General features: G+C 36.9%; 1 protein-coding gene across 2 annotated transcripts in view; it reads left to right on the forward strand.

Annotated features, from left to right (window-relative positions):
- The first annotated feature begins 3,588 nt into the window (after window positions 1–3,588).
- The window catches only part of HFM1 (helicase for meiosis 1), a 126,860-nt gene continuing 112,500 nt past the window's right edge, over window positions 3,589–17,948 (forward strand). For both annotated transcript variants that reach the window (XM_089919815.1, XM_089919822.1), the window contains exons 1-3: window positions 3,589–4,263; window positions 11,760–11,872; window positions 13,402–13,711. In XM_089919815.1, the coding sequence (XP_089775941.1) occupies window positions 4,193–4,263; window positions 11,760–11,872; window positions 13,402–13,711 (494 nt within the window). In that variant the 5' untranslated portion in view covers window positions 3,589–4,192. The remainder of the gene's footprint in view (window positions 4,264–11,759; window positions 11,873–13,401; window positions 13,712–17,948) is intronic.

Raw genomic sequence — 17,948 nt, forward strand, 5'->3', positions numbered from 1 at the left:
AACACAAATGTTCATCCGTGGGTGAATGGATAAACAAAATGTGGTATATACATACAAATGGAATACACAGCCTTAAAAAGGAATGAAACTCTGATACTTGCGACAACATGGATGAACTTTGCAAACCTTATGCTAAATGACGTAAACCAGACACAGGACAAATACTGTGAGTTCACTTATATGAGGTACCTAGGATAAGCAAATTCTTCGGGAGGGAAAGTAGAGTTACCAAGAGCTGGGGGAAGGATTAAGATTTCTATTCAGTGAGAATAAGCCACAGTATCCTGAGAGGCATATATTAAAAAGGAATTACAAACTTCTGGGGAAAAGGAGAGGAGGGAAGGTTGGGGGCCCTGGCGATCCATTGCTTGGAGCTCGGCTTAGCCAGGCTGGGGGGGGGGGTCCTCCGGGGACCGGTGAATAGGCGCTCGGCTCTGAGGGCCGGCGGGGAGGGGAGAGAGGGCAGCTGGGACGGCAGCTGGGGAAGGTGGGGACTGGGGCCCGTTGCGTCTCACAGGGAGGAAGGGACGGGAGAACGGGGACCCCGCGGGGAGAGGGGTCAGGGTGGCCGTGGGGAAGTGGTTGAGCTTCCCAGCCGAGTGTCGGGCGGCAGCGGACGGGCGCGGCGAGGTGTAGGACCGCCGGCGCGACCCCGACCGCGACCCCAGCCCGCGCGGCTCCTCAGCCGCCTTCGCGTCAGAAGGGGCGGGCGAGGCCTGAGGCGGCTCCGCCTCTTGAGGGGCCGGCTGGAGCACTCTTGTTTTGCTTTGATAGCTCCTGGAGCCCCCCGTGTTTACTTACAAGTGTGTTTCCCTCCCGGGGCGGGAGCTGGTGGCCAGCGCGCGTGTAGCCGCGTGTCCACAGCGACACGACCTGCAGCCCCGCGGGCCCGGTGCCGGCGCCCGCGCCCGCTCTCGGGTCTCGGCCACTCACCCGGCCGGAAGTCTTACGCCCTGCGCCCACGAGTCTGGGGTGGGCTTTCTCGGATTTAGGGAACATCACGGGGGTATTTTTTTTTCAGACCCAGATTCGGTTCCTGCTGGAACTTCCCGGCCCCGGATTCCCCGGGGACGTGGTGGAGATCAGGCGCTCCGACTGTAAGGACCTCTCGGCCGAGACTCGGGGTATTAATTTGTTCCCACGTTCATTCTCTTACTTAGTCAAATTTCCTGCAGTCATTTGTGATGGTTGGTTTTTCCAGTGAATGTTGATCTGAGTCTTCACTGATTAACGGTTTCTGGCAAATCAATATTTCGTATCTGGGTTTCTGCACTTTTGAAATAAGTATATTTCTGAGAGTAAAAATTGTAAGAGATAACTAATAGATCTGAACATCTTATACGGTAAGGATTATAGAAGGTAAGAAGATGCTAAATTGTCACTAAAATAATTAGGTAAGGTGCAGGTCATTTCAACAATCAACAAATTATGTAGTTACAGAAACAGTTTAAATATTTTAAGAGTAATTAGTTAGAGCAGAAGCAAGCACTTAAAAAAGGAAAACATAATTTTATACCACATGCTGAAACTAGAACTTTGTAAAAAATAATCTAACGTGGAAACTTAGAAAATCTGACTCTAAACCTAAAACTTAAAATTAATCCAAAATCTATCACCTCCTACAGTAACAAACTCATATTGAAATATGGTAACGTCCCTTGTAGGACCTATGTTTAGAAAAATATATTTATTTACATAATTCAAGTGCCGAATCCCACGGTCTTTTAGAACCTTCATGATTTGATTACGTGAATCCTGAATTAGAAAAACAAATCACATTTTTAAACTGAATATTAAAGATTGGGGGGTAAATTTTTAAGCCTCAGAATTGACAGAAAATTATTTTTATTTAAAATTATTTTTATAAACTGAACATTGCTAATGTATTTATTCCACAGTGAATTGTTATGGACCATCTGCTATGTATCAGGCACTGTTCTGGGTTATAGGAATACATTAATGAGTAAAAAGTCCCTGCTTCCTCTACAGGGAGAAAGATAAACAACTGAACAGTTATAAATTAGTGCTGTGAAGAAAAATAATGCAAAGTATAGGGATGGAGTATTTTAGATAAAGGAGGTTTTCTTTCGTAGAACTGCATCACAACTAAAATATATACATAATGTTTTTATTCTGGACCCAAACAAGTTATTTTCTCTTTTATGCCAGAACTAGGAGTCAAATCAAAAGTTCTCTTGAAAATATTTGCTGTTTATATAGGAGGTTTTTAGATTAATTTATGAAATATTTTTTTTCGGAAACAAATATTTTTAATTTGCAGTTTTATTGTTTTGTTTGCAGCTTCTTTTAGAATAAAGAGTTCAAACATGTGCGTGTTAGCCTTAAGAGTTTCTACTTAAATTCTGAGGTACCATATAAAAGTGGTCTGGAATGTTTTAATTTGGAAAACTCTTTTTGTTGTTTAAAATTATATAATTTTCCTAAGACTAGAAAGGGAATATTTTATTTGTTACTTTTTGTATAATATAGAAACATGATTGGCATTTTAATTTATACTTTATCGGGTAATTGTTTTCAGCTTCTGAAATTCTTTACTTAAATAAGTTGTTAAAGACTCCAGTTAGCAATTTCTGAGTGACTCCCTTCTGCCTCCCACCCTGTTATCCTAGGCTTCTATTGTCCGCATAATTAAATTGTTTTAGACATTTATAGAACCATGCTAATTTGTTTCAACTTTACTGTTTCTTTTTGTTGGTGACTAAACGATTAATAAATTGAGAAAAATGAAGAGGACAACTAAGCTAAACAGGTGGAAAGGGGAAAAGCCCAATAACTAAACCAATGAAAAACCCCACAGTATTCTGATAAAGTAAGAACAGTCCTAATGTAATCAAATTTAGCCCTCTTGTTAGTAGCATTTTGTCAAGGGGTGCATGTGGAAGCGTTCCTCTTTCCCCCACATACTTCCATGTGTGTTTCACTATCACATCAGGGAGGACTCAAAATTGAAGGGACTGGACTTCCCTGGTGCAGCAATCAATCAATCAATAAATAGGTATATACATACATACAAACATACATACACACGCACTGCTCTGACTTGGTAATATGGATTTCTCCACGAGATGGCGCTCATATAGTGTCTGATTTTAGTTTCCATCCTAAGGAAAGCTTTGCAATATATTAACTATCACAGAATAAATAGAAATGTGATTTTATATTTTTTGGTATGTGCGTCTGATTTCATGTTTTGTCATATAGAATCTTATATCATGTTTCATAAATTAGAAAAAAGTTGAGTTGTAGTGTTGATGTGCAGGGGGAAGAATTACAAAGTATGTATCTGTAGAAATAATTCTACTCTCTCCTGTTAAATTTGAGGCTTTGTTCAGCCCTAGATTTTTGCTATATGCCCAGGTAGCCAGTGCTGAATGTTTTTATCCTTTACATTTAGATAACATCTTTGGATATAAAAATTATCTTTTTAAAAAGGAATGTAAACATTTATATATATGTTAGGTAATATAATGTAAACATACATATATATGTTAAACTAGTAAATTTGTTTATTTTGATAAATTCAAACATATATAAAAACAAACATTGAGGAACTCCACGTACCTATTACGTAGCTTTAGCAATTATCAACTCATTGCCAATCTTGTTTAATCAATAACCCTCAACATTTCTCTCTTTATTTTGAAGCAAATCTACTCTATCCCTTGATTTTGAAGGAAATCCCTGCATATGTACACAGTACATTGTTAGAAACACACACATTCACAATAAAATGCACTATCCTAACTCAAAAATAATGGTATGAACAAAATATTTTAGGAGCCCGAAGGAGCCATTAATTCTGCTTTTGGGTAATTCAGAGAAAACTTTGAAGAAGAAATGGCGTTTGACCTGTGCCATTAAGAATGGGTAGGAATTTGTCAGGTGGAGAATGGAAGAAAACACTCTTAAGCATTGGTGCAGAATGAAGAGAGGGGTACATATGTGAATATGTATGAATGAGTGGAGAAAGAGAATAATGTATTTGAATATTTTAGCACTTTGGAGGAAGTTACAAAAGATGTTGCTGAAAGGCTATCTGTCATTATTTTGGGAAATTAATGATTACAGTTTATGGATCCAGAAATTTTGTTTCTACATCTTTGTAAATAGAATATAAACTACTTTTTTTTTGGGTATTTTTTAGATTTGTGACAAAGTCCAGTTTTCAACAATGCTGAAATCAAATGACGCCTTGTTTTCCTTGGATAATTTGTTTTTTGAAAAAACAGATGAAGCTGAAAAGTAAGTCTGCTTTAAAGAATGATAACAGTATATTGCTTAAGGGTTTTTGATTTTTAAGGCATTTTAGTTTTCTCTCTGGTAAATTTATAGATAAAAAATGAGAGATCAACAGAATGGCATTTCAGGTATATGCTTGGTAAACATGGAATTCAGATATAAAGGAGTAACTGAAGTTTAACATGTTACAGTTTTAAAAACAGAGTAGATTCTTGTTTATTTGGCTTTCATTCGTTTGCATTTCTGGTTTGTTCAGATTATTTTTGGCTAAAGTAAAGACTGAAAGTAATGGTCAAAGAGTAGCTCAGGACAAGGAGTGATGATGGCACCTTTTGGAAACAGAAAGGGCAGTGTGCCAAAGGCCAAGTGTGATAGGCAGATTCAGTGCAGGCAGGAAGTAGGGGTGGAAATAAAGATGTGGTACCAAAGGAACTATGAATGGGGAATAGGGAGTCTGTTAAATACTGGCTTTTATGGATTTTCACATGTGAATCACTTTAATTTTAAGTTTTCTATGTATTTGTTCTATCGTATTACCCTTTTTAATGAAGCATTGAGTAAATTATTTACTGCTTCATTTATTCTTCCATTCATTCAAATATTAATTCAAATATTGACTGAATGCTGAAAGGGATATAAAAAGAATGAAACAGACTTTTACTTTAAAAAACTTAAAGCCTATTTGAGGTTAAATACACATATAGAAAGGTCATTCATAAATAATGTGACCATGTAATTCAGACTGGGACACTTTTGAGAGTGAAAGAGTGCATTCAAATGAAGCAACAGGTGTTAAGACTGACCTGGGCAAATTTGGAACATATGGTTGCTCTTCTAACAATACAAAAAAAAAGTGCAAAGCAAATTATAAGCATATATTCATGCAAAGAAATTTCAGATTTGGAGAGAGACTTGGGCCAGACTGTTTAGGTCAGGCTTTATGGTAGTTGGGGGAGACTTCAGGCTTTGAAGGACTGGATAATTCTTTTTTTTAAAAAAATATTTATTTATTTATTTGGTTGCACCGGGTCTTAGTTGCGGCAGGCAGGCTCCTTAGTTGCAGCACGTGGTCTCCTTTGCTGTGGTATATGGACTCTTAGTTGCGGCATACATGTGGGATCTAGTTCCCTGATTTTGTGAATGTAAGATTAGAAATGGATTTTGAATGAGCATATGCTCTGCTGCCTAAAACAATGCCTGGCACATAGTACTCAGTAAATAATTGCTGAATTGATTAATGAATGAAAAAAAAGCAGTTGAACTTCTATAGTTGGATATAGGGGTAGTGTCGGGTATAGGGGCAAGCCAAATAAAGAAAATAGTTTTGAACAAAGATAAGGAGGGACAGAATGTATTATCTGTTTGGTATACAAGTAGTTCACTTTGGTCTGTACTATAAGGGACATGTAGGAGAATTGAAACTGTAACATGACCTAAGGCCTCTAGGTAGTTTGGTGTTATTTAGAAGCCACTGACGGATTTTGAATGGAATAACATGAAAACAATTCCAAATTAATGTGATAGGAGTATATGAAATATAGAGAGAAAGCCCAGAGGCAGTGAAGTCAATTAAAACACTATTGTTCTCAATCAGACATAAGTTGCTTAGAGCCTTGATTAGGATAGTGCTAATGGAAATACAAGGAAGCGATGTATTCAAGAAGCTTTATAAGGAAGATGCAATAAGAGACATGGATATAGTGGGTAAAAGACTGTACTATGGTTTGGATTCTGGGTGATGGGGAGAATGATGACACCTCTGGAAAATACGGATATCAAGGAAGATTTGATTTTATGGGGAGGCTGAATAGAGAGCTAGATGTGTGCTTTTTGTATCTTGTTAATGTCTTTCTTGGATTTTCAGGAATAGTCTCTGTGCAGAAAAGAGTTAATATACCAGGCCCAAACCACTATCTTTGAAAAGGCCTACTTGTAAGGTTGGCCTCTGGCTGGAGTCTGAGAACTTGGATTTTAGGAAGATTCCTACCGTTAACTTATAAATTGGCTCACTGTGTAAAAACTGTTTATAAAAATAATGTGATTTAGGGCTTCCCTGGTGGCACAGTGGTTGAGAGTCTGTCTGCCGATGCAGGGGACATGGGTTCGTGCCCCGGTCCGGCAAAGTCCCACATGCCACGGAGCGGCTAGGCCCGTGAGCCATGGCCGCTGAGCCTGCGCGTCCGGAGCCTGTGCTCCACAACGGGAGAGGCCACAACAGTGAGAGGCCCGGGTACCACACCAAAAAAAAAAAAAAAAAAGGTGGTTTATAATGAACATCTGCTCTTCTGGGAATCTGGAATTTAGGTATGTGCCAGAGAGGGATGCCTACATGAGTAGCCTAAAAACCCTGGGCATTAAGTCTCTAATGACTTCCCTTGTTGGCGACATTTCACGTGTGTTGTCACAACTTGTTTTGGGGGGAATTAAGCACATCTTGTGTTACTCTAGTGGGAGAGGACCTTTGGAAGCTTGTGCCTGGTTTCCCCTGGACTTCACCCCACAGTCATGAGTAGGACTATATGCTGAGTCCTGTAAGTCGTCCTAGGGAATCATTGACCCTGGCGGTGATCTTGGGGACTCTGTGACATAGTCCTAAATTTCAGTTGCTTTGGTGTATTGTCAGACAATCTGTCAGACATTGTCAGGTGATGTGTTGCAGATTTTTGATTTAGAAAATAGAGCTGTAGTAGCTATGTTTGAGGTGCTGTGAGAGGCAGAAAATTGAAAGACTGGGCCTCTCACTTCTGGGAGTTTAAAATTCTAAATAAAGAGAGAAGAAAAAATCATAAAATCCTTGGGACTTGGCTTAGACAGTTTATGTGGTATTCTTCTCAACTTTATTTTGTTACCTAATGCTTATCTTTTTCTTCTAATGAAGGACAAGCCAACTTTGGTTGGAAAGGAAACATTAAAACATTATATATTAATAGGATCACAGCTGAAAGATAAGGAACGGTAGTTAACAATGCAAACAGGGTGACAAAAATCTCATCAATTACTGTAGGTTTACAAAGTGATTGTCAGTTTCAACTGTTTTCTTGGATTTTCCATGGTTATAGATGGTTCTGGACCAAGAATATTTGGGTTAAGACATTAATTCGTAATGTTTTAGGAGTACTCCATAATACCAATACTGGTGTCATTTACACACTTGTGACCCATGATTAGATGTCAGGTGTATCATCAGTAATTTGTTACTTGTATTGGTTAAGATGCTAAAGTTTCACAATGATTTACTACTTTCTTTTTTATATTGGAGCAGATTTAAGATTCCTGTCGCAAGCATTTGAATTGGAGAAAAGAAAATGGAGTTATAGCCATTATTTAGGTAGAATATCTCACATAGCAGTGTCATTAATCACATGACACACAAGGAAAAAATGAATGCTGCTATATAGGGATAAGTCAAAGTCACCGCAGAAAGGTAGTATATTAAGTTTAAGAGTCTATAATTGAGCAATGTTTCATTAATAAATACATAGTTTCTTTGTTTTTTCTTAAATAAAATTATTTTATTTTTTATGGCTCTGAAAATTCACATTTTAAAAAACACATGTGGAGAGGTATTACAAAACATTTAAGGTAGCCCATGATTACATTTATTTGTTCATAGGCTGTGTAAATCTTTTTTTTTAAATTTTATTTACTTTTTTATACAGCAGGTTCTTATCAGTCATGCATTTTATACACATCAGTGTATACATGTCAATCCCAATCTCCCAGTTCATCACACCACCACTCCCATCCCCCCGCCGCTTTCCCGCCTTGGTGTCCATACGTTTGTTCTCTACCTCTGTGTCTCAATTTCTGCCCTGCAAACCGGTTCATCTGTACCATTTTTCTAGGTTCCATATATATGCGTTAATATACGATATTTGTTTTTCTCTTTCTGACTTACTTCACTCTGTATGACAGTCTCTAGATTCATCCACGTCTCTACAAATGACCCAGTTTCATTCCTTTTTATGGCTGAGTAATAGTCCATTGTATATATGGACCACATCTTCTTTATCCATTCATCTGTTGATGGGCACTTAGATTACTTCCATGACCTGGCTATTGTAAATAGTGCTGCAATGAACATTGGGGTGCATGTGCTTTTTTGAATTATGGTTTTCTCTGTGTATATGCCCAGTAGTGGGATTGCTGCATCATATGGTAATTTTATTTTTAGTTTTTTAAGAAACCTCCATACTGTTCTCCATAGTGGCTGTATCAATTTACATTCCCACCAACAGTGCAAGAGGGTTCCCTTTTCTCCACACCCTCTTCAGCATTTGTGGTTTGTAGATTTTCTGATGATGCCCATTCTAACTGCTGTGAGGTAATACCTCATTCTAGTTTTGATTTGCATTTCTCTAATACTTAGTGATGTTGAGCAGCTTTTCATGTGTTTCTTGGCCATCTGTATGTCTTCCTTGGAGATATGTCTATTTAGGTCTTCGGCCCATTTTTGGATTGGGTTGTTTGTTTTCTTAATATTGAGCTGCAGGAGCTGTTTATATATTTTGGAGATTAATCCTTTGTCCGTTGATTCGTTTGCAAATATTTTCTCCCATTCTGACGGTTGTCTTTTGGTCTTGTTTATGGTTTCCTTTTCTGTGCAAAAGCTTTGAAGTTTCATTAGGTCCCATTTGTTTATTTTTGTTTTTATTTCCATTACTCTAGGAGGTGGATCAAAAAAGATCTTGCTGTGATTTATGTCAGTGTTCTTCCTGTGTTTTCCTCTAAGAGTTTTATAGTGTCCGGTCTTACATTTAGGTCTCTAATCCATTTTGAGTTTATTTTTGTGAATGGTGTTAGAGAGTGTACTAATTTCATTCTTTTACATGTAGCTGTCCAGTTTTCCCAGCACCACTTATTGAAGGGACTATCTTTTCTCCATTGTATATCCTTGCCTACTTTGTCACAGATTAGTTGACTATAAGTGCATGGGTTTATCTCTGGGCTCTCTATCCTCTTCCAATGATCTATATTTCTGTTTTTGTGGCAGTACATATAGTCTTGATTACTGTAGCTTTGTAGTATAGTCTGAAGTCAGGGAGTCTTATTCCTCCAGCTCCGTTTTTTTCCCTCAGGACTGCTTTGGCTATTCAGGGTCTTATGTGTCTCCATACAAATTTTAAGATTTTCTGTTCTAGTTCTGTAAAATGCCATTGGTAATTTGATAGGGATTGCATTGAATCTGTAGATTGCTTTGGGTAGTATAGTCATTTTCACAATGTTGATTCTTCCAATCCAAGAACATGGTATATCTCTCCATCTGTTTGTATCATCTTTAATTTCTTTCATCAGTGTCTTATAATTTTCTGCATACAGGTCTTTCATCTCCCTAGGTAAGTTTATTCCTCGGTAGTTTATTCTTTTTGTTGCAATGGTAATTGGGAATGTTTCCTTAATTTCTCTTTCAGATTTTTCATCATTAGTGTACAGGAATGCAAGAGATTTCTGTGCATTAATTTTGTATCCTGCAACTTTTCCAAATTCATTGACTAGCTCTAGTAGTTTTCTGGTGGCATCTTTAGGATTCTCTATGTATAGTATCATGTCATCTGCGAACAGTGACAGCTTTACTTCTTCTTTTCCAATTTGGATTCCTTTTATTTCTTTTTCTTCTCTTATTGCCGTGGCTAGGACTTCCAAAACTATGTTGAATAATTGTGGTGACAGTGGACATCCTTGTCTTGTTCCTGATCTTAGAGGAAATGCTTTCAGTTTTTCACCATTGAGAATGATGTTTGCTGCGGGTTTGTCGTGTATGGCCTTTATTATGTTGAGGTAGGTTCTCTCTATGCCCATTTTCTGGAGAGTTTTTATCATAAATGGGTGTTGAATTTTGTGAAAAGCTTTTTCTGCATCTATTGAGATGACCAGATGGTTTTTCTTCTTCAGTTTGTTAATATGGTGTATCACATTGATTGATTTGTGTATATTGAAGAATCCTTGTGTCCCTGGGATAAATCCCACTTGATCGTGTTGTGTGATCCTTTTAACGTGTTGTTGGATTCTGTTTGCTAGTATTTTGTTGAGGATTTTTGCATCTATATTCATCAGTGATATTGGTCTGTAATTTTCTTTTTGTGTTGTATCTTTGTCTGGTTTTGGTATTGAGGTGTCCTTCCTTGTCTCTTGTAACATTCTTTATTTTAAAGTCTTTTTTATCTGATATGAGTATTGCTACTCCAGGTTTCTTTTGATGTCCATTTGCATGGGTTATCTTTTTCCATCTCCTCACTTTCAGTCTGTATGTGTCCCTAGGTATGAAGTGGGTCTCTTGTAGACAGCATATATATGGGTCTTGTTTTTGTGTCTATTCAGCGAGCCTGTGTTTTTTGGATGGAGCATTTAATCCATTCACGTTTAAGGTAATTATTGATATATATGTTCCTATTACCATTTTCTTAATTGTTTTGGGTTTGTTTTCGTAGGTCCTTTTCTTCTCGTGTTTCCCACTTAGAGAATTTCCTTTATCATTTGTTGTAGAGCTGGTTTGGTGGTGTTGAATTCTCTTAGTTTTTGCTTGTATGTAAAGCTTTTGATTTCTCCATCGAATCTGAATGAGATCCTTGCCATGTAGAGTAATCTTGGTTTTAGGTTCTTCCCTTTCATCACTTTAAATATGTCATGCCACTCCCTTCTGGCTTGTAGAGTTTCTGCTGGGGAATCAGCTGTTAGCCTTATGGGAGTTCCCTTGTATGTTATTTGTCGTTTTTCCCTTGCTACTTTCAATAATTTTTCTTTGTCTTTAATTTTTGCCAATTTGATTACTATGTGTCTTGGCATGTTCCTCCTTTGGTTTCTCCTGTATGGGACTCACTGCGTTTCATGGACTTGGGTAGCTATTTTCTTTTCCATGTTAGGGAAGTTTTCGACTCTAATCACTTCAGATATTTTCTCAGGTCCGTCCTCTCTCTCTTCTCCTTCTGGGACCCCTATAATGCGAATGTTGTTGCGTTTAATGTTGTCTCAGAGGTCTTTTAGGCTGTCTTCATTTCTTTTCATTCATTTTTCTTTATTCTGTTCTGCAGCAGTGAATTCCACCATTCTGTCTTCCAGGTCACTTATCTGTTCTGCCTCAGTTATTCTGCTATTGATTCCTTCTAGTGTATTTTTCATTTCAGTTATTGTATCGTTCATCTCTGTTTGTTTGTTCTTTAATTCTTCTAGGTCTTGTTAAACTTTTCTTGTATCTTCTCAATCTTTGCCTCCATTCTTTTTCCGAGGTCCTGGATCATCTTCACTATCATTATTCTGAATTATTTTTCTGGAAGGTTGCCTATCTCCACTTAGTTGTTTTTCTGGAGTTTTATCTTGTTCCTTCATCTGGTACATAGCCCTCTGCCTTTTCATCTTGTCTGTCTTTCTGTGAATGTGGTTTTTGTTCCACAGGCTGCAAGATTGTAGTTCTTCTTGCTTCTGCTGTATGCTTCTCAATAAATACATAGTTTCTGATGTTATATCTTTATTAACATGTATTCATACTTTTATATTTTATATAGCCATCCAGACAATGAAAAATCTTTGGATTGGTTTCTGCCACCTGCTCCATTGATTTCGGAAATTCCAGAGACTCAAGCATTAGAGGAAGAAATGGAAAATCATAAACTGTTAGGTAAATTGTCCCATATTTTTTGGGAAGCCAAACCCATTCAGCTCATGTCAATGTAAAAAAGTCTAATATTGAAATATTAATTATTTTATTTTAATGGAATAAAATGAAAGTTAGAGACCCATTCAAAATAGTGCTTAGCAAATCTTAAAATCTGAAACATTTTCCCTCTCCATACTTACATATACACACATATGTATATTATATGCATAAAATATGCTATCACACACACCTGTTATATTGTTCTGTGAATTTGTTTCCTCTTACCATTAAAATTGTCAGTGCTATTTAGTTTTTGCCTTACCCTTTACTAAAGGTAGGATCCTTTCATTTAGGGAACCAGATTCATGAAATACATTGAGTGAAAAAAACAAGATGCAGATTATATATATAGTTTGTTACCATCTTTACAAAGCTAGAAAACCAGCACACTCGAACAGTATATGTGGTCTAATGTGATATTGTTGGTAAAACTGATCTTTAAATTGAGTGGTAGATTCATGCATGTACATTTTATTACTAAGCTTCATAATTTTTGTATATTTTATATATGAAAATACATATTATATACTTTTGTATGTACCAAATAATATGTAAAATTATTACATATATAGAATATGATAATTCTCTTATATGTTGTAATAGAACACCCATATATAATACGTATTTGTAGTAGTATAGTATGTACACCTAAATGATAAAACAAATTTAAGCCATGGGCTTCCCTGGTGGCGCAGTGGTTGAGAGTCTGCCTGACGATGCAGGGGACACGGGTTCGTGCCCTGGTCTGGGAAGATCCCACATGCCGTGGAGCGGCTGGGCCCGTGAGCCATGGCCGCTGAACCTGTGCATCCAGAGCCTGTGCTCCGCAATGGGAGAGGCCACAACAGTGAGAGGCCTGCGTACTGCAAAAAAAAAAAAAAAAAAATTTAAGCCCTAATGAGGCCTCCAGAATCCTTCCAAACCTTTCAAAGATGCTTATAAATTCTCTGTAAAGACACCTTTAAAATTCTGTCACCTTGATGAAAGCATTCCTTTATCTTGATTTTAGAAGCAAGATTACAAATTTAAAAGCATTGTGTCATGTATTTTAATACTGAATCTATTCAGTAACATTTTATATGATTGGTCGCTGTATTTTTGTGTACAAATTATTTATATAAATTTTTAAATCTTCATAATTACTTATATAATTATATCATTTGTAGTAGATAAATACTTAAACATTATAATTATGGTTATTTCTGTGGGTCATAAATTAAACCTATTTTATAATGTAGGTTTAATATAAATTTCAAATTTAATTTCATTAATTCTTAACTAATTTCTGAGTATCCTGTAGTGTTATGATATACCATAAGAGTAACAACTACCTGTATTTCAAAATCACATATAGTATTACAGATTATCTTGTTATATTCATATTTACCTAGTAAGCTGTTTTGAAAAATTTTATTAAATTTTTCTATCATTATTTTGAAAATTTGTTTTCCAGGAGAACATGTAGTAATTAAAATATTCCATTTTTGTAGGTCAGAGAAAGAGGTCAAAAATGTTACCATCAAATTTGAAGATCACTAATGAAGACACAAATTATATTTCACAAACACAAAAATTCCAATTTGCCTTCCCTTATAATGAATATGAAGAAGATGATCTAAATTTTGGAGGGGCAGGTAACAATGACTTACATGTTGCTGGCAAGCTGACATATGGTTCTTCTCAGAAATGGAAAAATCACACTGGCACTGAGATAGCACTTGAGAAAAATGTTCCAGATGATACGAAGTTAATTAATTTTGCACAAGATAAAGGAGAGAGCACGTCAGCCTTCTGCAAGAGGTAATTAATTAAATGAAATAAATAATATTCAATGATAAAGTTGAATATTTATGTGTATGTCCAGACGTATGAAGTATGGTAGAATCTGAATGATAAAAATATCAACAACAAATCGAGTCTACCAGGGACTTCCCTGGTAGTCCAGTGGGTAAGACTCCATGCTCCCAATGCAGGGGGCTGGAGTTCGATTCCTGGTTGGGGAACTAGATCCCGCACACATGCTGCAACTAAGAGTTCACATGCTGCAACTAAGAAGTCCGCACGCCACAACTGAAAGATCCCTCAAACTGTAACTAAAGATCCTGCATGCCCCAACTGAGAGCTGGTGCAACCAAAATAAATAAATAAATATTAAAACGCAAACAAAGAAAAAACCAGAGTCTACTATGTACTAGACACTGTTAACTGTGGGATTCTAGCCATAGGTTCTTGCCTTCAGAGAACTTACAGTTTATTGAGGGAAAGGCAGATAGTAAATAAAAATAACTGATTGAATACTTTTTGCACCACATTATTTTGATGAGATATATGGTTAGATCAGAGGTTCTCAAACTTTGTTTTCAGGACCCTTGTACCCTTAAAAATTACTGAGGATTCCCATAGAGCTTTTGCTTATTTGGGTTATATCTATTGATATTTAACCATATTATAAATTAAAATTATGGGAAAAAGTGTTATGGAAATTGTTTTGATCATATGAACTCTCTGAATCTTGACCACCATTTGAGAACTGTTGTTAATATGAGGTCCTAATCTGCTCTGCACAATCAGGGAAGACTTTCCTGAGGAAATGGTATTTAAGCTTAACATTAAGGAGGAATAGAATCAAGCTGAATGCAAATAAAGAAGGAGAGTGTGCCAGGCAGAAGGAATAGTATGTGCAAAAGTACTAAGGTAACGCAGAGCTTGGCTCATTCTTAGAAATTTTTCTTTAGTTTAAGTAAGAAAGAATGCTAAGAGATAAGGTATGGAGGGGCTAAGTCATTCAGAGTCTTGTAGGCCATGAAACACTTTGTACATTTAGGCAGTACTTATTAAACTGTGGCCCATGAACTCTCTGCATCAGAATTACCTGGAGTGCTTGTTAAAAATTTGGATTCCTGCTTTCTACCTTAGACATATTGAATCACAATCTGGATAAAGGTGGGGATGGGACCCAGGAATCCAAATTTTTAACAAATTTTCTAGATGATTGTTATGTACACTAAAGTTTGAGAACTATTGTTCTAAGGTCCTGGGTTTTAAGCAGAGGAGTAAAATTAGATTTTCTTTTTTATTTAGTGTCCATTTTGGCCACAGTATGATAAATTAGAAGAGAGCTAGAATACATTGTGAAGGGTCACTTAGGCTATTTTATTAGTGTAGGTGAGAGAAGATGGTAGCCTGACCTAGGACTGAGATAACAGGAATGGGAAAGTTCAAAGTTTTTTAGGATATAGAATTCCCACAGGACTTAAATGACGTTTGGATACGAGACCTGACTCCTAGGTTTCTGGCTTGAGCCAGAATGATGAAGGATGATAGTGTTCTTTCATGATACAGAAAACTGTAAAGGAAGAATAGGGGAAGGTGGTGAGTACAGATTTGGACATGTTGATTTTGGGTACTTACAAATTGTCCAAAAGACAATTGGATGTATGGGTTAAGGATTCTGAAGAGATCTAGTTGACAGTTTTTGTTTTCTCTGTGACATAAGAGGCAAAGTCATCTGTGGAGTTTGAGGGGAAAAGTGGGGGTATTGAGCAAGTATGAGAAGAGTGGAAGAAATTGTGGAGAATGGGAAAGCAACTAATTAGAATAATGGTAGGATTTTTGGACACTGTAAAGGGCCCAGTTGAGGTTGATGTCTATGAATTTTAAAATAAATTTTGTTAACATCTAATTCACATATCATAAAATTCATTATTTTGAAGTGTACAGTTCATGGTTTTTAGTGTAGTCACGGAGTTGTGCAACTGTCACTACTCTTCAATTTTAAAATGTTTTTGCTGCCCCAAAAGAAACTCTATACTCATTAACAGTCCTTCCCCATTCCTCCTTCCCTCATCTAGCCCCTGACAACCACTAATCGTTTTCTGTTTCTGTGGGTTTACCTATTCTAGACATTTCATATAAGTGGAGTCATACAATATCTGACCTTTTGTGTCTGGCTTCTTTCACTTAGCATAACATTTTCAAGGTTCATCCGTGTTATGTCATGTATCAGTATTTATTCTTTTTTTATGGCCAAATAATATTTCATTGAATGGGTATACCACATTTTGTTTAATGATCTGTCAATTGATGGACATTTGAGTTGTTTCCACTTTTTGGCTATTATGAATAATGTTGCTATGAACACTCATGTATACATTTTTGTGTGAATATATGCATTTGACCCTTGAACAACACAGAGGTTAGGGGTGTGTTGACCTTCTGGGAAGTCAAAAAATGAAGTATAACTTTATAGTTGGCCCTCTCTATCCACAGTTCTGCATCAGTGGATTCAGCCAACCTCAGATCATGTAGTACCATAGTAGTATTTACTGAAGAAACAAAATCCGAGTATAAGTGATCTGGTGCAGTTTAAACCTATGTTGTTCAAGGGTCAAATGTATTTTAATTCTTTTAGATTTATACTTAGAAGTGGAATTGCTGGGTCATATGGTAACTTGATATTTATCTGCCAGATATCAGGTAACAGATATTTATCTGCCAAATTGTTTTACAAAGTAACTATACCACTGAACAGTCCCACTAGCAGTATATGAGGAATCCGATTTCTCCAGGTCCTTGCCAGCACTTGTTGTCTGTCTTTTTTATTATAGCCATACTAGTGGGTGTGACGTGTACCATTGTGGTTTTGATTTGCATATTCCTGCTGACTAAAGATGTTGGGAAACTTTTCATGTGATTATTGTTTATTTTTGTATCTTCTTTGGAGTAATGTCTATTCAGATCCTTTGCCTGTATTTTTAATTGTGTTGTCTTTTTATTGTTGAGTTGTAAGTGTTCTTTATTCTGGATAAAAATCCCTCATCAGTTATATGATTTACAAATAATTTCTCACATTCTGTGTGTTGTTTTTCACTTTTTTGTTCGTATCCTTAGCAGCCCAAAAGTTTTTAATTTTAATGAAGTTAAGTCCAATTTTTCTAATTTTTGACTGGACTTTTGGTGTCCTATGTTGATTGGACTTTTGGTGTCCTATCTAAGAAACCATTGCCTAATCCAAGTTTGCAAAGACTTACTCCCACATTTTCGTCTAAGAGTTTAATAAATTTAGCTCTTAAATTTAGATCTATTATCCATTGTGAGTTAACTTTTCAATATGGTGCAAGGTAGGAGTCCAACTTCATTCTTTTGCACATATATATCCAGTTGTTAAAAAACAAAAACAAAAACTATTCTTTCCCCATGGAATGTCATGGCACCCTCACTGACAATCAATCAACCATAAATGGAAGGTCTGGGGGTTTTCTTACACCATCCAATTATCTGATTCATCAACACCAATGGGTGTCCAACAGTTCAATTCAGTTTTCATACTAACTCCTGGAGTTAGCATCAGACCACATGGGTTAAGGGTTCAGTCCTTTGCCCTACTTGAAATGCCAGCCACAAATAGGGTGCCAGGCTACTGACATTTCTGCCTTGCAGACTACAAATTTGGGAGTTCCCACTACCCCACATTGGGTGTAATAATTTGCTAGAATTACTCACAGAATTAGAAAAATGCTTTACTTATGTTTACCAGTTCATTATAAAGGATACAACTTAGGAACAGCCAAATGGAGGAGATGCATAAGGCAAGGTATGGAGAGGAAGAGTGTGCAGAGCTTCCATACCCTCTCTGAGTGTGTCACTCTCTCAGCACCTTGATGTGTTACCAATCTAGAAGCTCTCCGAACCCCCTGTCATTTAGGAATTTTTTATTCATGGAGGTTTCATTACATAAGCGTGATTGATTAAATCATTGGCTATTGGTGATTGAACTCAGTCTCCAGCCTTTCTCCCCTCCTTGGATGTTGAGAGTGGAGCTGAAAATCTCAACCCTCTAATCAAGTTTAGTTCTTTCTGGTGATTGGTCCCCATCCTGAAACTGTCTAGGTGACAAGAGTCACCTCATTAGCATAAACTCAGGTATGATTGAAAGGGGCTTATTATGAATAACAAAAGATGCTTCTATCACTTCTGTCAAGCAGGGAATTCCAAAGGTTTCAGGAGCTCTGTGCCAGGAACTGGAAACAAAAACCAA

Source organism: Delphinapterus leucas, chromosome 1, assembly GCF_059928025.1.
Source record: "Delphinapterus leucas isolate spDelLeu-1000000601 "Yukka" chromosome 1, BTC_Dleu_Yukka2, whole genome shotgun sequence".
NCBI classification, from domain to species: Eukaryota; Metazoa; Chordata; class Mammalia; order Artiodactyla; family Monodontidae; genus Delphinapterus; species Delphinapterus leucas.